Genomic DNA, 13,670 nt, shown 5'->3' with positions numbered 1-13,670 from the left:
GCTACTTGCCTGTTGATTGGTGCCTATCAGTATGGTCCTATATCACCTGTTTTGAGGCTTCTGTGCTCATGGGAGTAGCTAGGGGGCGGGGTGTATGTTTGTGAAGCTGCCTCCCGCTTAAATCAAGTAAATAATAAAAATACTTAACTAACTGACCTATCACATTGCAGATAGCTCAGTTCTGCCCCCCCCCCACCCCAACATAAATCCTGTTCCTGCTAACATAAATCCTGGCTATGTCCATGTGTGAGCTACCTGCCTATTTGATTCAAGCCCCTGTTCAAAGTGCTGCTTTTTAACCCTTTAAAGCCCTCAAATGCTCGGGTCCTGATTATCTTAGGGAAAGTCTCCTTCCCTGTGCTCTCTCTCCTGGCAGTTGAGGTCTTTACAAGGATCAGTGCCTTTTCAGTGGCAGTCCTAATTCTTTGGAATTATTCCAAAAAAGAGACACACATATTTTCCCCTTCTGTCCTTTATGGAAGCCAATAAAAATTATGTTTCAAAAAGTGATCAAGGACTGATTTCTTCTATGACTGCTACTGTATGTACTCTTGCTAACTTTTTATTCTTTTATTGTTGAAGCTTTTAATTTTGTAAAATACTATGAAATTTAATGAGCAACGCTATACATTTGGATAACTAAATAAAATGTGGTCATATTTGCCTTCCCTACTGTTAGTGTTCCCCTGCACATTTCAGTATGGCCCAACTCCTTCCAGCTGTTTCCATTTACAAGTTTTAAACTTATGTAAGTGGTATAGAGTGAGGATGTGAATTATCTTCCTTAGATGTTGGAGGGAGGATAGACTTGTGGGTTAGTTGCTGCTGCTACCCCCCAGAATCACATGAAGCCAGAAGAGATGGCCTCTTGTTAAACTAAAATTATCCTTTCCCAGGACACTACTGTTGTTACTCTACAGCTCTGTGATCTTAGGGGGAAGGATTTATATTTCTATATAGGTAGGTACCTAGGTAGATAGGAGATGTCAATTTACAAAAATATATTTATTTGATTTCTATCCCTTGCCCCTGCTCTTTCTTATGTACATTGGCCTACTGAATTCCTCTCTCCCATGTATGTTGTTTTTATTTGACACTATCAGGAGACTGTGAGAGTCCTGAACATGCCAGCTTCCAGGACCTTGCCCAGAAGGCTGCAGATTTGCCAACTGAGGAGAAGAAGACTGAATCGCAGTCAGCAGCTGCACAGTGTACACAAGACACAGTGGTGAGAGGAGCCCCTCAGCGTACATGTGGGAATGGGCCAGGGAAGGGATAGATGTATGAGGATATGATTCGGGGTAACCATGCCGTGAATGTGGATGGAGAGACACAGGAACTTTCCCAGAGATGCTGATGCATCTACTAGATTTTGCAGCTCTGTTATGTTATATAGTGGTCTGCCAGCTCCACAGAGGTGTGGCGGAGTAAGCAAACCATAGGTTGCCAGCCCATGTATGTCCTGCAATCTTGGGATAGAAAGGGGCAGGTGAATGTCTACAGTTTGGCAAGAAACACAAGAGAGTGTGAGGTGCTGTTGCTCACCGCTTACTGAATACCAGCTGTGGGTTGGGGGTGCGTGGCAAAAGGCTTGTCAAGGTATATTTGTAATGTAAATAGGAGAGGAGGAGAGCTCCCTAGCAGCAGAAGGCATGGGAAAAGTGGTGCCTTTTTCTGACTCATCCCAATGGTCCACCAAGGACAGTGCTCTCTACTCTGACTGGCAATGATTCTCCAGGGTTCTTGGCCAAAGGTTTTCCCCATTACTGCTACCTGATGCCAGGGTTTATATCTGGGGATCATTTGCATGCAGAGTATGTGCTCTACAACTAAGCTATGGTCCCTTCACTTAGACATTTTAAAATGTACATCTGCCTTCATCCTTCTGGCAGCAGTTTCATAGGGATTCATACTGGGAGCCACAGGAGCTGTGCAGTCACCCATCGAGGATGTGACCAAGGATGGCAGTGCAAACAATGTTATGCTGGAGGACAAATGAAATAGGAAAAGTGTTGGGAGGTAGCTTAATAGATTAGAAGGAGGAGGCTCTTCCAGGCAAGTGGAGTAACATGCTGTTGGTAGAAGAAAGACTTAAAAGGGTAGATGGGTTTTACGGAATAAGGAGAAACTAATGAGAAGGGGAGAAAACAGGAATTGAAAGCAGACCTAAGGCCTAGTTTGCTGAAGCAATATGGTTGCCACTTTCATATTATTCTATCCTGCAGTGCTCCAGTGATATGTGAAGCAGCAAAGTCATATGGGAAGAGAAGATCATGTACTGACCCTGCCAGCGCATACAAATTTTTGAAAGCTCATAAAATGAGGATGGCATTTGTGTGTGTGAGGAGTTAAGTCGTTTGCCAGTAGTGTTGTTATAGGCACTAGGCAATAAGTATATGTGACATTCATACAACTGCATTCCAGACAGCATTCCAGATTGCAGTGACTGGGAGAGAGAATTACATTTCCCCAGTGATTATATATTGCATTTTGAGTGCTAGAAAAATATGATGTTCCATCACAGCGGAGCTTCCTAATGGAAAGGTGTCTATCCCTGTTACAAATGAGTAAAAATTGCACGTGTTGTATAAATAAGTGAATATATAAGTTTGGCCATGTGTAAAAACAATAGTACTAAAATGTCAGTGCAAAGCAAAATCAAGATTTGATTTACTGCATGAAAAAGAGTAACTAGAGAGTCCTTAGGAATGTAGTTTTCATATAAACAAAGGGGAAATGGCATAGGCAAGGGGGTCTTGGTCAATCCAAACCATGCTTCACCATCCCCTTACTGAGTGCCCTGCATCAAGAGGACTAGCTGGTGTCTGGAGTAGGGACTTCCCTTGTTCACTGTGAGATTGTGAAACTCGTGGATGTCCTGTGGACTCCTCCAGCTTCTTTTTGCCCCACAGATGTAACCTTCATAAGTTAGATATACAAAAGACACATTTATCCCATGACCAACCAACATTACCATGTGCTACTGCCAGCTACTTGCTACTGTTCACAACCCATGCAACAACTGTAAGCTCTGTGTCTGGATAGCCAAATGCTCGAAGTGAATATACCAGAGAGATCCTGTGGTGTGGCTGTAATTGTTTTTGTTTGTTCCTACTGATGAATTGATTTGTTAACTGATTGGTTCTAACTATTGCCTCTTCTTTCCAGGTACCTTCCTCCCAGACCCAGAAGGTTCATTTGCCCATTGCCAAGAGCAAAAGGAAGAAGGCAAAAGGGCTATTTGGCTGATGCAAATGACTCTTCCACAGAGACAGAAATGCTGTTGTTGTATTGAACCTCTTCCTGGAACAACTGGAAGAGAGATGGACTTTTCTCCTCCAGAATACAGCTATGCCACTCTGTTCCTTCCCTCTCCCCTCTTTCTTGCCATGTTGGGCACCATAGTGGGCAGTATCCCCTTCCACACTACAGCTGTCTATTACCCTACCTCTGCTTATTTTTTTCTTATTTTCTGGAGTACAGATACTAGCCTTGAAACTTGGAGATGATGCATTCAAAGTAAAAAGCAGGGAAAAGAAAGTGGACAGTGATAGGAATCCAAGATTGATAGTTATCTGGGCTCCTACTACACCTGTTCTGTCCATAAAATCTATACCCCACTTTGTTAATGTGTGTGTAATGAAGACCTTGGATAAAAAAGTTGGGCTTACTGATGCAGTGTCTTTTACACATGCACTATACAATGCAGCATTGCCAGCATCGATCAGCTGAACCACATCTTCTTTTTTCTAAAAGCTTACAGCCTTCTTGGTGGTAGATAAATGTTTAAGAAGGATGTGGACATCGTCTAACAAAGGTGCAAAACCCAAAGCAGGGCATGGGTTGGGGTTGTGTTGGTCTGTGTGATTTGCATGGTCTTTCTTCTGTCTCTGCACAGAATCTATGTCTCTTAATCTGTGTCTTCCTTCTCTTCCACTCAGCACTTGCTTCCTCTCATCCTTTGTTTAGTTCTACTCTATTTTTCACAAAATATACTGCAGAGGATTAAATTTTGATGAAATGAAGGTACATTATACTGATTCAAACAAATTCACACAAACATAATTTTAGCCTGGGCTCCACTTTCCTTGATGCAAACATTTGCTTTTTGAAGGCACAGAATATTCTCTTCCCTAAATATCTAATGTTCAGTCTGTGAAACCTTAGTCCTTTGACTGATCAGACTTTTCCTGCCCTTATAGCTAGAGATAGGACATAACCTTCTACCTTTATTTTTGCACAGAGGCAGTCCAAGGGATGCTGGTGCCTGAGGTAGAAAAATGACACCTTCCATAATAATAATAATAATAATAATAATAATTTAAATCTTTTGCTGCCTATCAATATTCCAAAACTTGCCATATACAATGTCTAACAAGAAGTTTAGAACTGCAGCACCCAGAACTCGGAGCACATATGGGGTTCTCTTGGACTTTTTGTTTAATATCATCATGTTTGTAAGCATAGATCTACACAACTTTGGACTTGCCAAGCTGAATGACATCTTTCATCTGAGGATCACAGGGCAGTATTTTTAAAAATCACCTTTCTGCCCCATACGAGTATAAGGGCTCACTGAGATCTCAGTACATCTATTGCTTTTGCTATTTGAGACCACAAGAACAGTGGGGTTGTATAGCACCTGGCAATGATAGCATTAGGCTTCTGGGCTCTGTTTGGCTTGTGCGGTCATGAGTTGTACAGGACTGTGCTGTAAACCCTTCTTACTCATACAGTTCATTACTACATAGTCCTGTCTTCACTGGAGTACAGTTCTCTTCTTGCACTGACTTTTACTCCATTCTTATGCCCTTCTTCTATCCTTCAACCTGCAGAACTTCACTATACCAAACCTCCAGATTTTTATAGCAAATGTTGTGTCATTTGATGCCCGTGAAGTCCTAGTTGTGAAAGGAAGCAGTTTACTGTAGCTGCAAAGCAGGCTTCTAACATACTACCCCCTCATACCTGCTTCCAGGATCAAAAGGCAAATAAAAACAGATTGCTCTTGGCCAAAGGAATTACAGGCTATCATTGCAAGCAAGCTGGAAAACCACATCCTAGAGGCCCGAAGGGGAAGAGGCTTCTGCCATAGCAAGTGATGCTAAAGAATTACCTTCCCCCAAATGCTGTCCTGCCCATTTTGGCTGTCAGTCAAGTAGTGCTCATGCTGTCCTGCTGGGCCACACCCAATAGCCACAGAACCATTCACAATGAAATTAACTCCTCTGACCTTAGAGGGAATTAAGCTAAAAAGTCTCTTCCTTTTCCTCCCCAGTGAAGCCAGAATACTTCAACTCTGCTGCCTGTTAACAAGATACTGATATGAAAAATGAAGAAATAGTAGATGCAGAGTTCTAGAATTATCTAAAGATTCATCCTAACATATTGGGGTTTGTCCACTCACATTGTGCTATGGTTCCCACTGCAGAAACAGAGGGACAAAAAGGTTTCAGTGAACTGATTGTAGAGTCTTAAATTGATTAACCAGAACAGTACAGTTTTACATTACTGAATGTTTTTAAAATGAAATTTGGAGTTTATGAAATCTTGAAATCTGGAGTCTTAAATTCATATTTTGAAACATATAGAATGAGTGATTACATAATATATAATTTAGTGGTCTGGGAGGGCACATGCTTTGCATGCAAAAGATCCCGTGTTCAATCCCTGGTACCTCCAGATAGATTTGGGAAATGTACCTGTCTGGAACCCTGGATAGTCAGCCACTGCCTGTCAGTGTACAATGTACTTGCAGTCAGTCTTAGCTCCCTAGTTTATCTAACACTAATTTTATACTCAAACTTCATACCCCTCCATTTCTATTGTTGACATATCTGTCTTTTTAAAGTAATTAATATGATTGTGTTTATTACATCTGAATATATATTGGGGGGAGGGGGGAAATTGTTGAAACATAGAGCCCCTCCAGATGTCTTTTTTACTGCACATTCATCATGATTTGCCCCCAATGTGTTAATGGTGAAGTTGTACATGATTGCACTTTCAATAATGTACCTGTGAATGTTCCAGGGTGATTAAACTAGATTAGTTGCAATTGATGCTTGTCCTGCGCTTTCTTGATAACAATTCTGTAACTTCTTGTACTACAAAAGTACCAACTTCCTGTCTTCATCCACATGGGTAACACACAGCACATAAAACTCCAAACATAACAAACAAAAACCCAAGCCCTAAGCCTACAATTTCAGGCAAAGGAAACATGCCTGTAGGGGAAGTGTGCAAAGATTTGTACTGAGACAGTAAGGGACAAAACTGCACATCTCCTGATACAAACTGAGGAGGCAAACAAACATCTTTTCCCCCCTCCCCAAGAAGTCGGGGGCAGCTTGAAAGAGTGAACACTGCTTGGGTATGTATACTCATTCCACTGTTATCTTTGATCCAATAAGTTTGGCAGGCTTTTCATTTTTGAAAAAACCTGCACAACCTGTTTGAACATAAGCAACAACATGACAAAAGGGACATGTTTGTACACCACAAGAAGCAAAGCCTCTTTCAAACCACTTTCAACTCTCTTTAAAACAATCATCTGGCTCCTGTCTGAGGATGTCCTAGAGGCTGTCATTCCAAGCAAACACGCTACAGGCAACAGGCAGAATGGGTGTGAGCTCTGTCTGCAGAACACAGTCCCTGACCACCACACGGCCCTGCCCAAGTGGTGCAGCCCAGACAAGCATCTGCATTTGTCATTAAAGAGACATCATCAGCATAAGGAGAAGTGAAAGAGTTTTTTGTAATAAAAAATTAAAAAAATTGAAGTAGTGGTGTTCCTGTTCAGAGACTACTCCTGGCTGAGCTACTTTCACCTTTGCATTAGACATTTCCTGCTGGGAAATCAGGCGGCAAGTGACACTGGGAAGGGTCCAAAAGCAGCCATTGCAATTAGGGCTTGGTGTATCGTTAAGAAGGAGCATTCTTGCTCATCAGGCTAAGTAGCAGAGAAATGACACAGAGTATGCTGACAAGACTATGACATTATTAATTTGTTTGACAAGAGTTTAATGACAGCCACTACCATGCCACAAAGTAATACTCAACTACTGTGTCTGTGCCAGTCACTCTAGTTTCATGTTAAAATATTGTATTAACTGGTTTTACTATTAGCAGTGGAAGCCACTTGATGGTAAAACATCACCTTATCCATATACGGCACTTGACCAATCTGCAGAACTGGCACTGTTACAGGTGTCACATGATACTCATCTCACAGTGTAAGAAATAGATATTTTACTGTGGCAGCACCCACACTCCCACCCTGTTGGCATCAGGCAGGTGCCTTCACTGTACTCTCTTTGGTGCCTGCTAAAAATATTTTTGTTTAGGCAAGCCTATCCAGATATGTAGACACATGTTTTAATCAGTTTTTTCAGCTTATCATTTACTTTAATTATTTTTAAATAGTTGTTTTTACTACTCAAATGAAAGCCCTGTAGAATGTGTATATAGAATAGTAGCCTTAGGGTCCAAAGCACTGTGTTCTGCCAAAATTGCATGTTTGTACAAGGTGTTTTCTAGTGTGTATCTTATATATATTTTTTTATTGCCACTTGTTTATTTTTACTTCTTGAAACAATTATTTTACAACTTAACTACAATTGTCTCTAAGTGGTGTACAATAAATAAAAAGGTAAAGGTAAAGGGCCCCTAACTGTTAGGTCCAGTCACAGACGACTCTGGGGTTGCGGCGCTTATCTCACTTTACTGGCCGAGGGAGCTGGCGTTTTTCTGCAGACAGCTTCCGGGTCATGTGGCCAGCATGACTAAGCCGCTCCTGGCGAACCAGAGCAGCGCACAGAAACACCATTTACCTTCCCGCTAGAGCAGTACCTATTTTTTATCTACTTGCACTTTGACGTGCTTTCGAACTGCTAGGTTGGCAGGAGCAGGGACCGAACAATGGGAGCTCACCCTGTCACAGGGATTTGAACTGCCGACCTTCTGATCAGCAAGCCCAAGGCTCTGTGGTTTAGATCACAGCACCACCCGTGTCCCGTGTACAATAAATACAATACAGAAAATATGCTGGGATAAAAGAGGTGCTTGATCTCAACTGGGAGTTCCATAAAATTGGGGGCACAACACTGAATGCACTGCTTCTGGTGGGTAGGAGTTGTGCAGCTGAACCATGGAGACCATTAACAGTGATTCCCCCAAATACCTCTGTGACTGGGCAGGGATATAAGGGATTCAGTAGTCCTTGAGGTATCCTGGACCTAAGTTGTTAAGGGCCTTGTAAATTAATACAATAACCTTTAACCTAGCCTGGTAGTGTAGTGTATGGGCAGCCAGTGCAAGTTTTTAAATACCTGAATTATGTGCTGGCCATAGTATAGTCAATGTGTTTTGAACCAGCTGGTGGAAATGTACCCGTAAGTAAAGGAACTATAGGACCCCCTACTGCAATATTTGTCCCCTAAAATAAGTCCACACTCAAATCAGAAACAGTTGGCATAGCTTGGGATGGTCCAGGGTTTATTTCCAAATGTAAATCCTGCTTTTTCTTATGTTTATTAGTTCATATGTTTATGAGTGACAAATTGCATGGAGGGACATTATTGGCACAAAGGTGAAGCTTTTGGTTTAATGCAATACTAGGGCACCTTGCAGGGGGAAAACTCCTGGTGTATGATTTACTTTATGGAAGAAATCTCCCCTGCCCCGATTTCTTCAGGTAGTAGAAGCACCTCTCTTAAATGAGGAACTGCAAACCCAGGAACCAACTTCAGTCTCCATCCTTGCCTTCTAGTCTCCACAGCATGGGTGGGGAACCTCGGGTTTAGGGGGTGTCAAATAGAGACCCTCCAGCCCTCTTAGTATGGCCCACTGAACTCTCCCCAGGACCCTCACTCATCCTGCTTCACCCCCTGAATGTTACTGCCTGGCTGGAATGTGTCATTGATTTCCCTGGATGGAGGATAGAGAGGGGTGTGTGAGTGCATGCAGAAACTAGCCTGCTGTACAAAGGCAAAGTTTACATTCGTTGCTCTGCCCACTTTTGCTTCTATCTCTGTCCACCACTAGCATATGGCCCCCAGAAAGATGCCCAGAAGGGAAATTCAGCCCTCAGGCTGAGAAAAATCCCTACCTCTGGTCCGCATCGGTACCTGAATACAAAGATTCATTCAAGAATACAAAAATAGATTTCTGTCTCCATAGAAATAGTACCCCATATTTAAAAACTTCCTTCAGTGTCCCACCCAATAACTATACAGCTCTTCATGGCCACTTACGCTATTACGGTGAACCAAGGAAAACATTAATGAAAGATAAGGGAAGCAGTAGGGGAGGGTAAAATTAGTTAAACTGCAGCAAAGTTACACATACGCTTTCCTAATCTACACTTGTTCTCTTAGTTTACAGATGCAAGAGTTGCCTTCCAGTGTTTAACTAACTTGTAGGGAGTCTGCAAAACTGCCTATATATTTTTGTGAGTGATCTCCATTAGCTCCTGCTTGTATTATAAAATTTTATAATGCTACAGTCTTCTAGTGAGACAGTAACCTGAGCGTGAAGGCCCTGAGAAGAGGGTAGAGAAGAGTATGCTAATGTACTTCATACCATCCACGCCCCTTCTTAGGTTGATGTCCCAAACTCCCATCAGCCTTAACTCTTCTCTCTCCACTTCTTCCTCTTAAGTTCTAGCCCCCAGTCTTCCACCTAGTGCAGGGCATATACCTTGTTATTTACTTGAGCTGTGTGTATTCAAAGTGAACACCACACATAAGAACATAAGAGCCCCATCATAATCAGGCCAAAGGCCCATCTAGTCCAACATTCTGCTCTCATAATGACCAGCCAAATGCCTATGGGAAGTGCACAAGCAGGACTTGAGTGCAACAGAGCTCTCTCCACTTGTGATCTGCAGCAGTTTCAGGAGTCTAAACTTTATTTTCTAATGCATTTCTGTCCCTTAAGACTGACAATAGGACTATGTATGGTGTGTAATGATGTCTCAGAAGCCCAGGAGAAAGGGGAGGGTGCACTGAGCTAAATTTTCTGGTATGGATCTTAATTGCCCAGCATAGCATATCTCCCTCATATAATCTGGTATGAGCTGATTGGTGCAAATCTGCATAGAATGGTTCGTTTTACAGTGATAGTTTTATCTGACACATTTTTAGTAATATTAGTTTTACACACTGTAAACAGGTATTAATAAGTATTGGCACTCAGCGTCTATTAAAAAGAAAAAGAAAATAGCACGCCCTCCAACTTTACCTGGAGATACCACGAGATAGCAGCAATTCTGTTTTACCTCTGGATACCTGCTGCTTTTATCTGTGGGCAGAGCTATTCAGTGGAAGCCAATGGAAACTCATAAACCTGGAGCAGATAATCTCCCGCGCATTAGATTTGCAGCGACTATACCGAGAACTTGTGCTGAACCCAACGCGCACGTGGGACCCGGACAGCGTCCAAGTAGGCAGCCTCGCTTTGCAAAAATTCAATCTGGATGGTCAGTAATGCAAGGAAAATTCCCCCTCTCCTGTCACAGAAGTGCGCCTCGGTTTTAAAAAATAAGGAAATAGTGCCCCCTGGACTGCAATGCCAGTTGTGATTATGGGGATTTTTCCGGCTGCCCTTTTCGTGTACCAGCCTGAGGAGGGAGGGATCCATTCAGTACTGCTACACCCTCCACGTCTCTTTTCGAGTCAGTCAACGCCACCACCCACTCCCTCACGTCAGAACTAGAGAGGCCCCCTGCATCCAAGGCAGAGGCTGAAGAACCCAACTCTCAAACTACTTGGGAAGCACACCTTTTTTTGGCGATCACTCGTAGCCGAGTAAGATTGTCTTCCATAAACACGGTTTTAACAATGAGTCCGTAAGTGACTGTGGAGGCCAATTCTGGACCCACACGTCCTTCCACAGTGGGGAGATTGGTTCCCAGGCATGGTAACCCTGTGGGCCGTGCTGTGTTAAGCCCGAAGAAGTTGATCAGCGGCCGTTTGGGAGTAAAGAGGAAGCATTTCAGGGCGGGAACTCTTGGCTGTGTAGGCTCTTTGTCGATTCCCCCTACAGTGTAGAGACAAACTGACCCCCCTCTTGCGAGGCGGGGGGAGAGAAAGGGAAAGTTGGATTGGCAGAATTGGCTAGGACGCAGGGTAGTTTTCAGCCTATCTGCTATTCTTCACTCCCACTACCCACCTCACGCTTTGATAGAGTTGATACAGTCTAGGGAAGGGACTACAACCTAGACGGGGTAATCGCAAGGATTATGCCTGACCTCATGGGAACAGCGAACGAAGAGCCAGGACCTGTTTCCTCATGGTTGGCGCTCTGTTGCCCTGAAAGTTTGTACCAGCCCGTGCTTGAAGGTGCTCAATACTAAAATCAAGTGGTTGTTACTACTTCCTCTGCCGATCCTCCCCTGACAGGTTAACGGGACTGCTGGCCTCTGGGTGCCGGCTCAAGGGACAGGAAGTTAGGGAGTTGGTTTATACAGAATCAGACCATCCACTTGGTCCACCTTAGCTCCTTACTGTCCCCACTGACTGCCAGCAGCTCTCCGTGATTTCAGACAGGGGATATTGCCAACCTTATCTAAAGATACGTATTAATGTCTGGAATCTGGAACCTTCTGCATGCAAAGCAGCTGCCCTCCCCTAGAGATGAATCGTGCCAGTTTTGAAGCCCCCCCCCCTAAGTCCACACATCTCTTGCCCGTCCTAATAGCCAGAACCACTGACTGCCCCATATGCCTTTCTGTGGCTCCTTCCTTTCCATCCTTTTGCCTTGTTCTTGCTTCCACCCTACCTTAGCTGTCTGCCACAGCAGCCCAACAAGGGGGGCGGGGGCAAGCTGGCTGCTGATGTCCTCTTCGCAACAAATGCCCCATGGAGAGTATCCAGTGAGTGGATAGAGTTGCAACCTCAGTACTGCCCTCCATGCTGCATCCCATCCAGTCTCCACTGAACTTGCAGGAGACATGATTATTTCATAGCCCCAGCATGGACGTGCACGTGTGTATGTGTTCAACCAAACCCAGGAAGCCAGTGTGTTCCTGGTGCCTAGATAGTTGGAGCTGGCTCTGAGGATTTGGATTCAAATCTCTCCACCACCACTGCGCTTCTGCCATTGATTCAGTGAGTGACCTAAGGCGAGTCATAAGCTCACCCTGCAATTTTCTTTTTTTAGAGCAAATTCCACATTGGCTGCAGAATGGCTGTGCAGGCACCAATAGCTATGATATGCTTATATTTGCAGTAATAGGTTGCCATATTCAAAAAGCGACCTCTTCCTGCACCCTTCTAGGGTAATATTGGATCAGATCTTGGTTTAGGGTCACCGGATGGGTTGCAAACACTGGTAAGAAGGCCCAGCCCAGGAAAAGGCATCCCCAGGAAAAGCTTCCCGTACAGCTCAGTATGGCTGTAGCTGGTTCTCTCTCTCTCTCTCTCTCTCTCTCTCTCTCTCTCTCTCTCTCTCTCTCATATAGGGAGCCTGGTGATAGAATGTAACCCACGTGGGTGTAGGTCGAGGTGGTGCCATCAGAGCAAATCCAGGACCCCACTCAGCGAAAGGACCAGGAAGGGATGTCTTACTATGGGTTGAAAAAGCGAAATCTATTGGTCCAGAGACTAAAATGGACCTAAATGCATCAGTGGTGGGTAGGACAGAAAGCAGTAAGTAGGTGGCAGATGGATAATCGGCAGATGTTTTGTGATTGTGAAAGGAGGGAGCGGGCGTTACTAGAGGTTATGGGTAGCCCATTCGGGTTCCCATCAAGGTAGGTCTGAGGGGTCCTTCAGATACACTCTTTTGCATTGGTAGTTAAGACGGGCACCCTCCAGATCCAGTTGGACTACAACTGGAATGACCCCTGACCAGTGCAATCTCAGGTTGGTAAGGAAAGGGAAAACTGGGTTGTGCAGAGAAGTGGCAGAGAACTGGATGCATGGGCGTAGCCAAGGGGGTTCAGGGGGGCAGCAGCAGCCCCAGATCAAGTAAAACAATAGAAATACTTAATTAACTGACCAATCACGTCGGTCCTGCTCCCCCCGTTAACAAAGTCCTGCCCCCCCAAAAAAAAATCCTGGCTACGCCCATGGCTGGATGGATGAATTAAAGGTGAGGAGCAACAGAGTCCAGAGGAGGGCAGATCTCCGGGAAGTCCATTTATTATATAAAAGAAAATCGATCAAGCCGAAGCTCTTCAGTATGTTTTGAGAACTCTCTTCTCCCCAAGCCCTGAAGCACAAGTCTGCCTCTGACTTCTCGATTATGAGAGAGAATCCGAAAAGAACTTTTCACATGCTCGGGTTCACGCTCTCTTCCTCCCTTCTTCCCTATCACTTTGCATGTGCTCTGAAGCTAGGTACACGGCCCCGGGACTGAATAAGAAAGCCCTCGCTCCTCTCCAGACAGAGGTGTCAACTTGAATTAAATATGGGGGGCAGGTAAGCCCCGCCCGTCGACCCCTAGGAGTTGGCTCCTATGTCTCCAGGCTGCGCTCCCGGGCGTTGTGTTGACTTTGCCCGCTGGCAGCTGCAAGGGGAAGCCCGGCCCAGGCGGCATTGTTGTCTCAGCCGGTTAATCAGATCCTACGAGTCGCTGTGGAAATATCGGGCCTCCTGCCGAACAATAGGGCCCCAGGAGGTGGTGGTTAAACTTCAACCAGCTTAACTCCCCCCCCTCCCCGTCGG

General features: G+C 44.4%; 1 protein-coding gene and 1 long non-coding RNA gene across 6 annotated transcripts in view; one reads left to right on the top strand and one right to left on the bottom strand.

Moving 5' to 3' along the window:
* The window catches only part of NHEJ1 (non-homologous end joining factor 1), a 121,490-nt gene extending 117,033 nt beyond the window's left edge, over positions 1-4,457 (top strand). For all 3 annotated transcript variants that reach the window (XM_082201943.1, XM_082201941.1, XM_082201942.1), the window contains 2 exons: positions 1,104-1,228; positions 3,169-4,457. In XM_082201943.1, the coding sequence (XP_082058069.1) occupies positions 1,104-1,228; positions 3,169-3,249 (206 nt within the window). In that variant the 3' untranslated portion in view covers positions 3,250-4,457. The remainder of the gene's footprint in view (positions 1-1,103; positions 1,229-3,168) is intronic.
* Positions 1-13,670, bottom strand: part of LOC309520384 — a 119,832-nt gene that overhangs the window by 71,383 nt on the left and 34,779 nt on the right. The window lies entirely within an intron of this gene.

This window comes from Podarcis vaucheri, assembly GCF_965113315.1.
Source record: "Podarcis vaucheri genome assembly, chromosome: 1".
NCBI classification, from domain to species: domain Eukaryota; kingdom Metazoa; phylum Chordata; class Lepidosauria; order Squamata; family Lacertidae; genus Podarcis; species Podarcis vaucheri.
Note: the sequence above shows the minus strand (reverse complement) of the source record. Positions and strands in the feature narration are given on the sequence as shown.